The sequence below is a fragment of the Trypanosoma melophagium genome (genome assembly GCF_022059095.1).
Source record: "Trypanosoma melophagium isolate St. Kilda chromosome Unknown ctg6segment0, whole genome shotgun sequence".
NCBI classification, from domain to species: domain Eukaryota; phylum Euglenozoa; class Kinetoplastea; order Trypanosomatida; family Trypanosomatidae; genus Trypanosoma; species Trypanosoma melophagium.
Window position 1 is genome coordinate 435,507 of NW_027125189.1, and position 15,232 is coordinate 450,738.

Consider the following 15,232-nt stretch of genomic DNA (forward strand, 5'->3'; position numbering starts at 1 on the left):
ATCCTATTTACGCGTGCCAGTGAACTAGTCTCAGTATACACAACTAAAAGTATATATGTGTTTGTATATGTAAGGATAATACGTAATATTTTTTTTCTTGTTTCCTAATTTATTTTTTTTTTTGTTTTGTTTTGCCAAAATTGTTAACGTAGGAGAACAACAAATTAAAGAGAAAGAGAGAGAGAGAGAGAGAGAGAAAGCCCTTCAGCCGAAGAGTAACCAATAAAACAAAGTAGACACACACACACACACAGATGTGTATCCAAAGAACACATATGAAAGCATGACCATCCTCATTGCACAGAAGCATATGAGTAGCCCAAGCGACGTCAACACGCCTTCGTTCACAGAGCAAAGAATGAAAAAAGGAAAATGGAAACCTACAGGCACGAGAAAAAGTGATGAATACTGTTATTTTTTACCACATATAGCAAGACTTGCCTGACACCGCTGCAACGCTTCAGAAACCGATGTATACCGCTGTTGAAGTGAATCTATAGCTGCATCCATTGCCCCGACTGAAGGGGCATTAGGTGAGGCAGTAAAATAGCTAGCCGTTAGAATTACAACGAGAATACATGCCATAGAAAACAGCACAACTTTTCGAAGACGAGATGATGCAGCAAGACGCAATTTACGAGCTGACATAACGGCTTCTGAAACAAATTGTTGTCGTACACGCTCAGATGGAGCAGCGTATAATAATTCAAATGGAGATGATGTATTATTATTATTATTGTTTGATGTATTTCCAACATTTGGTAATGATGTGATGTTAAACATTGGTGATACTGAAGCGTTTTCAGTTTGTAATTGTTGAATAAGACCGGCTGATTTCTCCGCTTCTAGTTCTCGAATACGGCCTTCAAACTGCCGAGCCTTTGCCGCTTGTTCCTCACGATAATAAGCAAATTTTGCACTTTGAGCAATTAATTCATCCAGTTGTAGCTGTAATTGACGTATGGTTTGCTCCTTTGCTTGCAATTGTGACCGTTGTACTTCTACCATAGCACGTGCGGAAGTGCATTCACGTTCAAGAGCTGCAAGCCTATTTGAAGTTTCCTCTGTTACAGCCGCATGTTTTGCACTAAGTAGTTCTGTTTCACTTTGTTGTGTTTCCAACTCAACCATACGCTGACGAGTACGGTGATGAGCCTCTTCCTCTTCACGCAACAATCGTCTCAGTTTTTGTCTCTCGCCTTCCTTCGACATAACTTCCTCCTCACGCAGTGCAATGAGTCGTTGACTTTGGGCTTGCATAAGTTCAAGCTCACTGATCTTCTGTTGACATTGATCCAACTCTCGACGAAGTTCATCCATGCGATCTGTTAATTGGTGTTTGTCCTCACGTGACTCCTGCAGGGCCACCTCCAATGCCCGTGATATGCCTTGCTGCTCCTGTAATGCCACTTCACGTTCCCGCAACAGACGTTCGTAGTGCACGCGCTGCTCCTGCATGGCTTCATGAACACTCTTCGTCAGACACTCCGCCTCATCCGCCATTACAGTCCGCTTTGCCACCGCCTCACGTTCACGTATGAGGGCCTGCTCATACTCTTGACGTTTATTCTCTGCATTTTGCCTCACATCCTGTAACTCACGCTGCAGTCGTGTAACTTTATCTTCAGCCTGTCTTAAGGTTTGCCGAAGGTCCCTCTCTTTTAATGTGTGTTCTTCCCCTTTAGATTCCAGTGCACTTTCCAACTGTGCCGTTTTTGAGCGCCATTCGTCTATTTCAGTTCTCAGCTCGGCAATTTTTTTTCCCGCCTCCATACTCTCCCAATTAGCTTCGTCAATTTGACGTTGATAGCGGGTTTGTTCTGCAACAAGTTCAGTTTGTAACTGCTTTTCACGCTGTGATGCCGCCGATAAAAGTGCCTGGAGATGTGATACATCACCGATAGCCGCAACACCAGTCCCACTCGTTACTTCATCCTCACCATTACTTGTTGCGGGTGTTTTATGACTCCGTGTGAGTGGAAGCTGTGACGAGGCAGTAGATGCCAATACGGCCCCCCGTGCTTCAATTAACTGCTGCTCCAACTGTTCATTTCGCTGCCGCATGGTTTCCTTAAACCGTTCAAACTGCTGACACAATTCCTGCACTTCATCCTTCTTCGCATTTTCCGCCGCCACTCTTGCATGCTCTGCCTCAAGTTGCCGCTTGTACGTCCGCTCCACTTCCTCTAATGCCTTGTGCAGTCGATCCTGCAGATCTGCCATTTTTGCCTCTGTTTCCCGCACGTACGTCTCATCCATCTTCCCAGATGCCCCTGCCCGTCGTAATTCATCCAACATCCGTCGATCTTCTGATCGCCTTTCAACGTACTCTCGTTTTTCCCGCTCCGCTGTGCGACGGTAGGCATCATACTCGGAGCGTAGTTTAGTGGCATCTGCGAGTAAATCATCGTATTTGCGTTTCTGATCCGCTAGTTGGTTTTGCAGTTGTACGACACGGGCAACAAGTTCACTCCGTGTGGCACTGTCGTTGAGTTCGGAGGAAGTGGACAGGCGGTGTACGTTTGAGGGTTCTTCCCCCAACTCCATCAGACGTTGTAAAAGGGCGGACATGGTGTAGTACTCACCTTGGAGGAAAAAGAAAAAGAATAAACCAAAAAAACTTCCCTACAATGCGCAGAGGCATGAGAATAATAATTAAAAAAAACATTAACCACACATCAAGTAAGAGAGAGAAAGAGAAAGAGAACTGTCACAGCCAAAGGAGATGGCAAAAAAGAAGTACAAATATCCACTTCGACAAGTCTCAAATGGGAAGATAAAGAAACCAGAAAAAACCCAAGCAGAGTATGTGTCTGTGTCACTTCCTCCCCTACTTCCGCATTACAACAGCAGATATGCATATATTTATATATAGACGCAGGAGGATTCACAACAATAAGCAGGTAATAATCACCTCTGTATTCATGAATTGACTAAGAAACAGAGAAATAGAAAAAATAAAAGATAAAACCAGAACCAAACCCTTCTGTAGTCAAATTGGGGGGAAAAAATATTTTACACACCCAGAATAGCAAGAGATTACAACAAAAAAAAAGAAAAAAAAATAAGACAATTAATACAAAAAAAAAGATAAAAGGAATCCCATCCCAGAATGCATGTTCATCTATCAGGCATCTTCACGTGAAACCACGAGGAATGGTGCAAGGTGACCGTAGAGTGCGGGTAGAAATGCTCTGTAAGATGGCAGTGCTTCCACCTCCACACCAATAAGATGTTCACCTTCCTCAACAACTGAGAGATCGTCAAAGTGAAGAATAACGATATTTTGTCGTCGATCTAACTTCGGTTTCTCTCTCTTTTGTACTGCTGAGGTGTACGCGGCGTCGTTTAAGAAATCTGAAGTAAGAATAGCAGCATCTGCATCATCCTTTAATCCTTTACCCTGTAGCTTATCTACACCCAAGGATGGTGTTTTTTCAAAAGCATCGGGGTTGGTGCACGAGAGCATTTTCTTCGTTTTCCCACAAAGACGCGATGTCATGGGACGCGAAAGAAACACATTAACTGCCCCATAACCAGAACATGGAACCCCATTACACTGTTGTTTATGATGATGCTGTTCAAGAATCACCTTCATAGGAGGCATAATGCGATGTGGAGTTACCCGCTCTGTCCTTGGTTCCCACCACAACCGCATGGTAGTTGTACGGTGCACTGCACAGATTGGCAATTCCGCGTGAACTCTTCTTAGCATGTGATTATCGCAGAATTGAGAGAGGATAGACTGCAAGCGATGATCACGCGTTGCACACTGTGTGATGATACCTACTGTGAACTCCGAGTAACCACTGCGTATCAAGAAGACTCCCGCCACTACTGCACTTCGTCGTGTGGCATTATTGGTGGCACTGAGTATGAGATCAGCAGCAAAAATGATACTGCGCTTCCAGAAAGAAACACATTGTTCAATTGTGAGATTCTCCACAGTGTGACAGCGGGTGCGGGCTGTATAATCTGCATATGAAGCCGTCATGGATATCGCCCCATGCACCGCCAACTGTGCGGCAGATTCAACAACGGCTATTGAACTGGCTGCTCCTGTTTCTACTTCTGTTGCTGCTCCTGATGCGGTTCCTGTTATAGTATTGGTGAGATGTTTTTCAGATAGTTCGAGTGTGTGAAGAACGTCTGTGAGTTTCTCACATGCGCAAATATACTCGCTCTTATTGAGCACTTCATGTCTGTGAAAGACACATGCCGAACCGTGTTGTTGCTGTACATCTCTCCCTTCTTTGCAGCACTGCATGTATAGCTGCCCTTGACACCAAATACTTTTAAAATATTCTCTTTTTTTCTCCCCTTTCCTTTCTTTCCTTCCCTGTTCTTACTCTCTTACGTACACCCCAATATTCTTTTTGTTTTGTTTTACATAAATGTACGTGTAGCGAAGACACACACATAAAGCGAATTTTTTAAAAAAAGGAAAGAAATAGGGAAATTCATATGATTTAAACATAATAGGTATTCCATCCTCTTGATTGAGGTAAAATATAATTCAATAAACAGACAACAAGAAAAGGAACGAGTCCAAAGAGTAGTAAGCGTATTAGCTTTTCTCTTAAACAGACTGTCTTAAGCAGAGATGATGGGAAACAGAAAAACCAAAAGAAAAAAAAAAGCGAGATAAGAAACCTTCTTCATTTTCTTGTTTTTCTTTCCTTCCTCGACTCAGTTTTTCCTCCCCAAAAACACATCCCCCACTTCTTCTTCTTCTTCTTCTTCTTCTTTCCCTTCTTTCCCTCTCTCTCTTGATTCCTCTGACGCCACACAGTTATGAGATGATAGAGGTAATATCGGCAAACCGCAACGGCTGCTGGTTCGTATCACTCTCCGGTGTGTTAAACCTCGTCGTTGCGAACGTTACCGTCTCATTATCACACCCCCGCACCACAACCGCGTCCCCGGCGAGTTTCACCGCCGCCTGCAATGCCGTTTGCACTTCACTTGCTGGAATTCCCAAATACACGGCCATCTTCGCCAGCGGCAGTTGCTCAAGTGTGCTGCACACGACCGTGACGATAGAGGCCCGCATCTGCGGCTCAAAGCTCGGTGTGGCGTGCAGCAGTTCCTTCGCCCCCGCCCACACCTCCCAGAACTGCGAGAAGCGGCCGCAGCTTAAATAGTTCTCGAGATCGTAAATGGTGCTGAGTTCCTTCTCAATATACGGCGCATCCTGCACGTGGCCCTGGACAAGGGAAATACAGGCGGAGAAGTCGCTAGTGTGGAAGCGCGGGAGCGCCTGAAGCAGAATTCCAAGAAGAAGACGCTTGTCTGGCTGCGTGCCCGCCACAACGTGGCTTTTCAGAAAGCGGAGAAACAAACTTAAGTCATATATGTCCTGCTGTAGCGCCTGGTCCACCTCCTTTGCAAGGTCCCGGCTCATTCTCAGTGCTTTATTATGCTGGTGAGAGAGATGTTCTACCCTTTCCCTTTTTTTAGAAACAAACAAAGAAATAAGGATGATAATAAGAAAAAGAAAAAAAGAGGAAGGAACCAGAGGGATAAGTCCATCATTTTGTGCCAATATTATCTCATTGGGAATGCTAATCAGTGATAAAATTAAGCATTTGTAATTAAACTGGACTTGTTATAATACGATAATTACTGTTTTTTTTTTTTTGAGGCAGACTACTTCTCCCATCATTGTAACCAATACTTGCTACGATAGGTCTGCTTTATTTATATATAGGAAGAAATAATAAAAATATACAACAAGGGAAAAGAATAGCGATAGCAAACCCACTCCCTTCATTTCCTAAATGATGAAAAGGGGAGGTAAAGAAAAACAAGAAACGAAAAAAAAAACATGGCTGAAAATGCATTGCTACAGCCAAGTGTATCTCATTATTCATAAAAACCGCTGAAAAGATCTTACAATGTATCATCATAGGATGGGGCAATAATGGAAGAATATTTTTGCCCTCTGCTGTACCTTTGTAAACTCCACTCTAGGGTGTTCATATTGAGAGCCTGGGAAATTCCTCTTGAACCGGAGATTTCTTTAATGGAAACAGAGATGGGATTGTATGGAGTCCGAATTGTATCGAAACTGCTACCTCGTTCATCGGGAAGTGCCCACGCTGCCACAAGTTTTGGTTCCTTATTATTATCAAAAGTGGTGAATCCACGCGGAGCAGGTGATGTTGAGTCAAATGTAACATGCTTACAACTCCTCTTGTCATGTGCACTACTTCTCAATTCCCGGGACTTCTGTTTCGCCTCAGCCTGTTTACATCCCATTGAGCTACTCATGAAACAAAAAGAGAAAAAAGAACAAAGAACAATTATATTTTACATGCACCAGCATAAAATAAAAAACAAACAAAGCATGGAAATAAGAGAAAATAGCAACTCCAAATAATATCCAGATAAATACGAAAATAATAAATAACTATTATATATATATATATATATATATATATATATATTTTCTTCGTATTTCTTTTTTTTTAATTGTGGCTGAAAACAAAGGAGCTATACTTTATTACGAGCACCCTCACAGCTGAAACTCCGCCAAAAGTGGTGGTAGCCCTTTGCGAAAGCGTGTCTTAAGTGTAAAGTCCCGTGCCAGCTGATAACCACGCGCTGGCTGCAGCATCCCAACATGAATGGTTGCATCAAATGGATCACCAGGTACAAGATCCCAACGATCAAAGCTGAAGAGAGGGAATGCCTCACCTTGCGTCATCATGCGCATCTGCGTCTCGAGTCCAAAACTATCCATTGCTGGCACTAACGCACGCACACAGACAAGTGTTGTGGCGGCAATGGGCTCCTCTGACACAATGTTACCACGTCGCATTTGAAGTATTTCCGCTATCGTGGCAACACACTCAGGAGGACATGTGATATCAACAGCAAGTACTGGCTCAAGAAGACGTGGTTGTGCCCCAAGAAGGGCTTGTTTTACAGTTGTTCGTGATATTGAAAGAACAGCTGTATCTTTTATTTCTGGTGCTATATCAGCAAAGACCAATCGTAAAGCCGCACTACGAACCACATCACCTGTTAGAGGTCCAGATGCTACTGCAGATCTAAACCCAACGGAAATCGCCTGTAAACGCTGTTGTGTAAGTGGTGCCAATTGTTGTTCCTCTGCGAGTGCGTCATTAATAAGTATACTAGGCCCCTTGGTTGCGTGAGGACCTGCTGCTATGACATGTCTAGCATCAAGAGCATCCATGTCATGCTGCCGAAGTGTTGTCCACAGTTTTACAACACTGTTCTCATCCGTTGGAAACAGATCAAGTTCTTCGTATTCAATACGCTCTGTTAATTGACGATCCATTGTACCGCTTGTGAAACCAATTTGTGCTCGCTTTGAACCACTAACTGCCAAAATACCATTCTTCTCTAGGACAGTTTCTGAGAAGGATACAAAAGGTTGTGAAATTCCAATTTTTACTCCTGCACAAAGTCCACACCGAAGTTCATGCAATGCGGTATCGAGATGTAGTTCACCATAGCCAGTGAGAGTAAATTCTCCTGTCTCTTCCTTGTGTGCATCAAGTCCAGGTGTTGTTCGAACAAGAATTTGTAATCCACTTTGAAACTGTGTACTTTTAGTGGGATCTTTAAGTTCCACACCAACATGAATAATTGGATCCCCACATTTAAGTGGATATACTTGCATCTCATCCAACCAAGCCGATGATGCATCTTCTTCTTCTACAGCAGTATACTCTTCCTCTTCCAACAGCAAAGAAGCTGTGGCAGCACCACCAACCAGAACAAGATGGCTTCCTGGTCGTGTACCAAATCCGTTAAGAAGAACCACTTGACCCGCAATAGCAGACTCAACTTCAACAAAACCATCTACCATTTTAAGTAGCAGTTCTTTTATTTTAAACGTATAAAATGGCTCAGCATCGCTTGAGTGTTCATCTACCACTACCAATTTCATACCACGCTTTAATACACCATGCAGTACACGAACAACTGCAAAGTTTTCTGTTCCATTATTTTGTGATCGTAGTATTGGAGCAATTGCAATTGCGGAGTTCTCTAAATGTGATGGAAGGCGATACCGCGAAAGAAGCCATGACGATCGTTCATTTGTTTGTGGCAAAACATTAAGAAGTATATCAATACCTTCCGTTGCTGCATTACCACAGAAAAGCCGTACTGCCTCGCGTACCGCATCAACGGGATCCCGTGGATAAGGGTGAAGTGCACTGGAGAGTTTTTCGTGACCTTTTCCTGTAAGTGCATGGGCCACAATCTTATAAAGTGGTTCTAAAATCAATGAAACAAAAGCAGGTCGCTGACGGAAGTTTGTGATTTTCACAAATTTCCCTTTTTCAAAAGCGATCTGGCCCCATAATCTCTTTGACAATGCTGTAGCATCAATAGAGGGGTACTCGCGGCTGTATTTTAGTGCAAACGTTTCAGTTGAGAAACAACAGCCGAGCTTCGAGGATGCGAAACAAACAGTTCCGTTCAGCGGTGAAACAAGAAACGGGGAACCAAAACTGGTAATCTCATTATTAACAGCATCTATCACCATACGCAGTTTACGGTAGGCATCAATTGGTGGTAGCTTGAGATCCATGATAAGTCGATCAATCTTCGTAATGACGAGAATAATGGGTATTCCCTCCTGCAAGACTGCCTGTCGCAATATTCGTGCACCACCGCGTGATAACGACTCCACCGCATCAACGCAGAAAATAGCCGCATCGGCCAAACGTAAGGCAGCAGAAGTTTCTGCCGCAAAATCTGGATGTCCTGGTGTATCTATAAAACTTACAAGATGTGAGGACTGCTGGTATTGTGCCCCCGCTACCACTTCCGTAACCATACCACTTTTAATGGAGATTTTTCGTTCCACTTCGTCCTCCCGCTGCCGATAGGAGCGTCCTCCTAATAGGAGTGAAAGTAGTGAGGTTTTGCCGTGGTGTAAATGTCCAATAAGAGCTACATTACGGTGTCGTGAGGGAATGCCACGGATGAGATCAAGAAATCCACGTTCAGGAGAAGACGAATGTTTTTGGTCTTTATCTTCAATAAGAAGTGATGTCACTCGTCGGTCTTCTAGAAGGAATTTACCTTGTGTCGCATCTGCTCGACGATCAGAAACAATATCTTTACTGTCCACCAGTGGCTCATTAATGGATTGATTTGCCATCTCACCAATAATGAGTTCAACATCATCACTAAATTCGCTGCTTGAATCGTCACCATTACGTTTTTCTTCTTGATCTGATGAGCCATCATTGTTACTTCCGCTATCATCACTTCCTGCTGAATGTCTCATATCATCATCACTAACAGTAGCTACCTCACAGTCACTGTCATTCTTGTTGTTGGTATTACTGTCACTGCTGTTGCTGTCATCATCAGACTGCAGTCGGTTCCCATGTTCATCATACCCAAAGTTCATATCTAAAGGACACTATAGCTTCTTGACACGCACCTCTCTGGCCAAATCTGAAATTCCCTTAAAACAAAAGTAAAAAAAAAAAACAACGACAAGAACGACAAGAACAAGAATAAGTACAGGTATTTAATTATACATCCAGGTGTAACAATAAAAAAAAACACGCATATTATAAAAATATGTACATATAAATAGATGCACAGAAAAAAAAAGATGATTCCCGCCACAATACACACACCCCACTACCTGTTGATAACCTCAGGTCTTTCCATACAGTTACCAGCGCAAAAAAAAAGAAAATAGAAAAAATAAAAACAATGAGTACAAATACATATATACTCAATAAGAAACGCTAATTTCCACGCTGTGATTTCTTCTTCATTCCTCGTAATGCACAACTCCAGTTGGATTACGCAAGGAGGGTGGCATCAATTTCACATTAGGTGCCTCGTGAAATGTTGCTAGTACACGCTGCTCCAATGTAAGTTGATGCTCCTGACGTTCTAAACCGGCACGAACCTGCCGTTCACGCAGTGCATTCAATTCCTCTGGTGAATCTGCTTCGAGACGCATTGCCATTGCACCCACCATAGCATTAATTTCAGGGTGTCGCACTTCAACCGACTCAGCATTCATCACCAAGAGTACAAGAAATAGAAAACCAGTGAAGACAAGAGCAGCTATAAAGTATTGCGTCTGTGGAGTGAAATTATACTCTGTTCGACGTACTTCCCAATCAAGACATGATACAAGCCCGAGACGGTTAATATACAATGTACGTGAAAGTCTTTCATCTTCCAGTACCTGCAAATCCTTGTGCGCTTGACTAATAAGTTCACGCTGCGCTGAAGGGTTTGTAATGCCTTTATTACGCCTAAAACCGGAACGGATCTGCTGTAGTAATAACATACGAATGGTAACATTTGGAATACGATTCGCAGCTTTTAGGTAGCGCCGATAAAGCAGCGTCACGGCTTCGCTAGGCAATAACGCTGACATTACTGCAGTAACAGTATCCCACGGACAAGGACAGAAGCAAAGAACGCAAACAACAAAAGAAAAGAAAAGGGTGAGACGATCACCGCAGCGCGTTCCCTCCTAAACAATCCACGAAAAAAAAAAATAGAAGAAAAAAAAAGAAAACACCGTAAAAGAAAGAAAGGAATTGAAACGTCAGAGAGAAAGAAAAATATATTGTGCAGAATGAATTTCACATCTCGCGCAGTCGTATACACCAAAAAAAAACCTTTAAAGCACAAGAACTAACGCGAACTCAAGATAGAAAAAGAATAACATGAAACAAAACAGGATTAACGATACACACTTAATTCCTCACTACTATTTTAGCTCTTGCAGACGAGACCGTACAGTGCTAGCAGTTTTTCCGGGTGTCACCCATCGTTTCATAGCCACAGGAAACTGTTGTTGTTCCCGTTGTCGCTGTTGCGTATATTGTTTTTCCTCTGCTGACAGAGTAGATTTGGCGTACTCGAATGCGTCATTGGACCCGTAACCTCTATTGCCCTTTGAACGGCGATCCGGCGATATGGTGTAGGGATAAAGTGACTGCATATCTGAAGCTGTGTTCATTTTGTGTCGTCCAAAGGGAGAAGAAGATGACATAACTATGTTAGAAGAGTGTCCTGACTGCGGTGTTCGTTGCAACCTTGAAATAGGACTTGCTGTAGCACCAACACCACAAGAGGATGAACGTAGCGGTGTAGTACCTTCGTTAATTCGCTGCTGAGCACGACGAAGAGTCCGCTGAACAAACATATCACTATCCTCTTGTGTCTGCGTTGGTGTCTTTGACACGTACTGCCTAACAGGAGTAGCGGTATTAGTATCAGTAACAGTACTAGTACAAGTAACAGTATCAGTAGTAGTAGAGACTCCCTCCACGCCAACCGTGTGCTCTAGTTCGGTAGTCACATCAGCAAAGAGCATAAGACATGCCTCCAGCGTTGCTCCATCACAGTTCTGCAATGAGACTGAGTCAGACAGACAGTGATGAATCTTTTGTAGTGCCACAGTCTGTTGTGCAGCTGTTAGATTAAGTACACAGCCTAATTCCATGTGACAATCAGTAGCCTTAGCAGACAAAGAGGCTGCACGCTTGAGAGCAGGAACCAATGACCGTGCAAGACCCAAAACACTCTGTGTTTCCTCATCCACCGCCACTGTACGCCGTATAGTACTCTTCAGATCTGTTAACACCACTCCACGCAGAGTATCTAAGGCCATATGTAATCCAAGAGTATCAACAGTACCAGGACCAGCACCAGCATTCCAAGAACCATCGTACATGGATAGTCTTGCTTTCGTTTCACCCAATTGCTGAGCCAGTTGAGCCACCATTGCTGCGTTTTCTTTTGAACGTTCAGTGGCACTTGCTGCCGTATCCTCCATTAAACGACAACGTGCACGCAACAAAAAAACTTCATCCAAAAGTGACTGGCGGACCTCCGAAGTTTCCACTTCAGAATTAGTTTTTCCAGAAGTTACTCTGGCACGTCTATCAGGCTCAGACAAAGAATCGCGAAGAACAGTCTCACGCGACAAAAGCTGAACCTTAATTGACTCAGCTTCCTTCTTAGCGGCATCCAAAGCTTTCTGTGATGTAGTTACCCTCTTTACCAATCTATCACGCTCCTTAGCATGATCACCTCTCAGGGAATTCATATCCTCATGATGTCGTTTAGACTGTTCCTCGTAACGCTCCTCTAACTTGGCCGCATGATCACTCTCCGCCTTCAGTTTCGCCCTTAAAGTAGCCAACTCCGCCCTATGCTGCTTCTCTTGATGAAGCAGAGTCTCTTCAAGTGCTGACAGCTGTTCACGGTGGCGTTCCTCCGCAGTGCTAACACTGTCTGTCACGGCGTGTTCTGCCCGTGCCGCACGCTCCTTCGCCCTCTGCAGCTCCGTTTGCAGCTGTTCCAGTTCCCTGGTGTGCTGCTCCTGCTGCTGTGCCAAGGCCACTTCAAGTGCTGACAGCTGTTCACGGTGGCGTTCCTCCGCAGTGCTAACACTGTCTGTCACGGCGTGTTCTGCCCGTGCCGCACGCTCCTTCGCGCTCTGCAGCTCCGTTTGCAGCTGTTCCAGTTCCCTGGTGTGCTGCTCCTGCTGCTGTGCCAAGGCCACTTCAAGTGCTGACAGCTGTTCACGGTGGCGTTCCTCCGCAGTGCTAACACTGTCTGTCACGGCGTGTTCTGCCCGTGCCGCACGCTCCTTCGCGCTCTGCAGCTCCGTTTGCAGCTGTTCCAGTTCCCTGGTGTGCTGCTCCTGCTGCTGTGCCAAGGCCACTTCAAGTGCTGACAGCTGTTCACGGTGGCGTTCCTCCGCAGTGCTAACACTGTCTGTCACGGCGTGTTCTGCCAGTGCCGCACGCTCCTTCGCCCTCTGCAGCTCCGTTTGCAGCTGTTCCAGTTCCCTGGTGTGCTGCTCCTGCTGCTGTGCCAAGGCCACTTCAAGTGCTGACAGCTGTTCACGGTGGCGTTCCTCCGCAGTGCTAACACTGTCTGTCACGGCGTGTTCTGCCCGTGCCGCACGCTCCTTCGCGCTCTGCAGCTCCGTTTGCAGCTGTTCCAGTTCCCTGGTGTGCTGCTCCTGCTGCTGTGCCAAGGCCACTTCAAGTGCTGACAGCTGTTCACGGTGGCGTTCCTCCGCAGTGCTAACACTGTCTGTCACGGCGTGTTCTGCCCGTGCCGCACGCTCCTTCGCGCTCTGCAGCTCCGTTTGCAGCTGTTCCAGTTCCCTGGTGTGCTGCTCCTGCTGCTGTGCCAAGGCCACTTCAAGTGCTGACAGCTGTTCACGGTGGCGTTCCTCCGCAGTGCTAACACTGTCTGTCACGGCGTGTTCTGCCCGTGCCGCACGCTCCTTCGCGCTCTGCAGCTCCGTTTGCAGCTGTTCCAGTTCCCTGGTGTGCTGCTCCTGCTGCTGTGCCAAGGCCACTTCAAGTGCTGACAGCTGTTCACGGTGGCGTTCCTCCGCAGTGCTAACACTGTCTGTCACGGCGTGTTCTGCCCGTGCCGCACGCTCCTTCGCCCTCTGCAGCTCCGTTTGCAGCTGTTCCAGTTCCCTGGTGTGCTGCTCCTGCTGCTGTGCCAAGGCCACTTCAAGTGCTGACAGCTGTTCACGGTGGCGTTCCTCCGCAGTGCTAACACTGTCTGTCACGGCGTGTTCTGCCCGTGCCGCACGCTCCTTCGCGCTCTGCAGCTCCGTTTGCAGCTGTTCCAGTTCCCTGGTGTGCTGCTCCTGCTGCTGTGCCAAGGCCACTTCAAGTGCTGACAGCTGTTCACGGTGGCGTTCCTCCGCAGTGCTAACACTGTCTGTCACGGCGTGTTCTGCCCGTGCCGCACGCTCCTTCGCGCTCTGCAGCTCCGTTTGCAGTTGTTCCAGTTCCCTGGTGTGCTGCTCCTGCTGCTGTGCCAAGGCCACTTCAAGTGCTGACAGCTGTTCACGGTGGCGTTCCTCCGCAGTGCTAACACTGTCTGTCACGGCGTGTTCTGCCCGTGCCGCACGCTCCTTCGCCCTCTGCAGCTCCGTTTGCAGCTGTTCCAGTTCCCTGGTGTGCTGCTCCTGCTGCTGTGCCAAGGCCACTTCAAGTGCTGACAGCTGTTCACGGTGGCGTTCCTCCGCAGTGCTAACACTGTCTGTCACGGCGTGTTCTGCCCGTGCCGCGCGTTCTTTTTCAGCTTGTATACCTGCCTGGAGCATGTCAATGGTTCTTTGTAGATCATGTATTCGTTGAATATTTTTGCTCTCTTGGTTGAGCTGTCGTTCAAGTGTCATCTTTAGAGCGATGAGTTGCTCCTGGTGCTCTTGTTCTATATCTGCAAGGGTTCGCCTTCCTGCTTTTATCTGCGCTGCTTCAGAACTGTTATTCATTTCACGTAGTGCCTGACGGAGTACCTTTACCTGTAGCTTTAGTGCCTCATGTTCTTCCATGTCTACAGACGTCTCTTTATCGCTAGCTTTTGTTGTTTGAGTACTGCGGAGCTCGATAAGCGGCGTTTCTTTTTCTTGAAGCTCACGTTGGAGTTGCTCAACTGAGAACTGAAGAGACTGTTTACTATTTTCTTCTTGTTGCAGATACTCTTTTGAGTTTTCTAGATGTTTTGTCAATTCCGCTGTTTTCTTACATTCGTCGTTAAATTGTTTCTTGAGAGCTAGGTTATCGTTTTGCAGCTTCTTCAAAGTCTCTTCATTTAGTATGAACTCATGATTACGCTCTTCTATTTCTTTCTTGAGGGTACTAATTTCCTCTTGAGCACCACTTAATTGCTCTAGTGCCTTGTCCCGTTCTTTGCGTAGCAATTCAAGTCGTTGGGCTACTTCCCGTGAACCGTGTTGTTCTTTTTCATCACTAGTAATGAATTGCAACTGTGGTTCAGAGGACCAGATACCGTCGCTAGTATCTATTTCACTTTGTGTTCGGCTTATAGTTGTGCTGTTGTTATTGCCGTGAAAATGATTGATAATGGCTTTCCATAATTTTGCAGTACGATTCGCCGTTGCTGCTGCTTTTGGGGAACCGTTTGGAAGTCCAAGGTACGCTGAGAGTGCCGTTAGGGCTGTATATGTTTCTGTCATGGCACTATAGATGTGCTGTTCCTTGTTAACAGTTAAGGCGTACTGGGCATTACGTAACGCCGTATCAATACGTACCTCTATTTCGTGTCGACTAGCGTCAAGATCACTCATATTTTGTAAAGACGACCTTTTGTTCCTTCGTGGGTAACTGTTTTGTGTTGTTATATTATTCTAAGTACAGCTTTCCGTTTCAAGCACACAAAAGGAGTAAAGACAATCAAGTATACATATACAGACGCA

General features: G+C 45.5%; 7 protein-coding genes across 7 annotated transcripts; all 7 read right to left on the reverse strand.

Annotated features, from left to right (window-relative positions):
* Positions 1-411: 411 nt before the first annotated feature.
* LSM04_007991 (uncharacterized protein) lies at positions 412-2,571 on the reverse strand (the record flags this gene model as incomplete). Its single annotated transcript, XM_067332385.1, has 1 exon — positions 412-2,571. One exon carries the CDS (start codon positions 2,569-2,571, stop codon positions 412-414), a length of 2,160 nt encoding a protein of 719 aa, XP_067187048.1.
* A 556-nt stretch (positions 2,572-3,127) lies between these two features.
* LSM04_006816 (uncharacterized protein) lies at positions 3,128-4,267 on the reverse strand (the record flags this gene model as incomplete). Its single annotated transcript, XM_067332386.1, has 1 exon — positions 3,128-4,267. The coding sequence occupies one exon, from the start codon at positions 4,265-4,267 to the stop codon at positions 3,128-3,130; it is 1,140 nt and encodes a 379-aa protein (XP_067186998.1).
* Positions 4,268-4,792: 525 nt separating this feature from the next.
* On the reverse strand, positions 4,793-5,404 carry LSM04_004672 (CSN8/PSMD8/EIF3K; the record flags this gene model as incomplete). The annotated part of the gene is made up of 1 exon (XM_067332387.1): positions 4,793-5,404. The coding sequence occupies one exon, from the start codon at positions 5,402-5,404 to the stop codon at positions 4,793-4,795; it is 612 nt and encodes a 203-aa protein (XP_067186903.1).
* Positions 5,405-5,892: 488 nt separating this feature from the next.
* Positions 5,893-6,261, reverse strand: LSM04_001629 (uncharacterized protein; the record flags this gene model as incomplete). Its single annotated transcript, XM_067332388.1, has 1 exon — positions 5,893-6,261. One exon carries the CDS (start codon positions 6,259-6,261, stop codon positions 5,893-5,895), a length of 369 nt encoding a protein of 122 aa, XP_067186772.1.
* Positions 6,262-6,517: 256 nt separating this feature from the next.
* Positions 6,518-9,403, reverse strand: LSM04_009329 (Elongation Factor G; the record flags this gene model as incomplete). The annotated part of the gene is made up of 1 exon (XM_067332389.1): positions 6,518-9,403. One exon carries the CDS (start codon positions 9,401-9,403, stop codon positions 6,518-6,520), a length of 2,886 nt encoding a protein of 961 aa, XP_067187108.1.
* A 375-nt stretch (positions 9,404-9,778) lies between these two features.
* On the reverse strand, positions 9,779-10,399 carry LSM04_001884 (Complex 1 LYR protein; the record flags this gene model as incomplete). Its single annotated transcript, XM_067332390.1, has 1 exon — positions 9,779-10,399. The coding sequence occupies one exon, from the start codon at positions 10,397-10,399 to the stop codon at positions 9,779-9,781; it is 621 nt and encodes a 206-aa protein (XP_067186785.1).
* A 339-nt stretch (positions 10,400-10,738) lies between these two features.
* On the reverse strand, positions 10,739-15,103 carry LSM04_000707 (uncharacterized protein; the record flags this gene model as incomplete). The annotated part of the gene is made up of 1 exon (XM_067332391.1): positions 10,739-15,103. One exon carries the CDS (start codon positions 15,101-15,103, stop codon positions 10,739-10,741), a length of 4,365 nt encoding a protein of 1,454 aa, XP_067186727.1.
* Between the last annotated feature and the right edge of the window lie 129 nt (positions 15,104-15,232).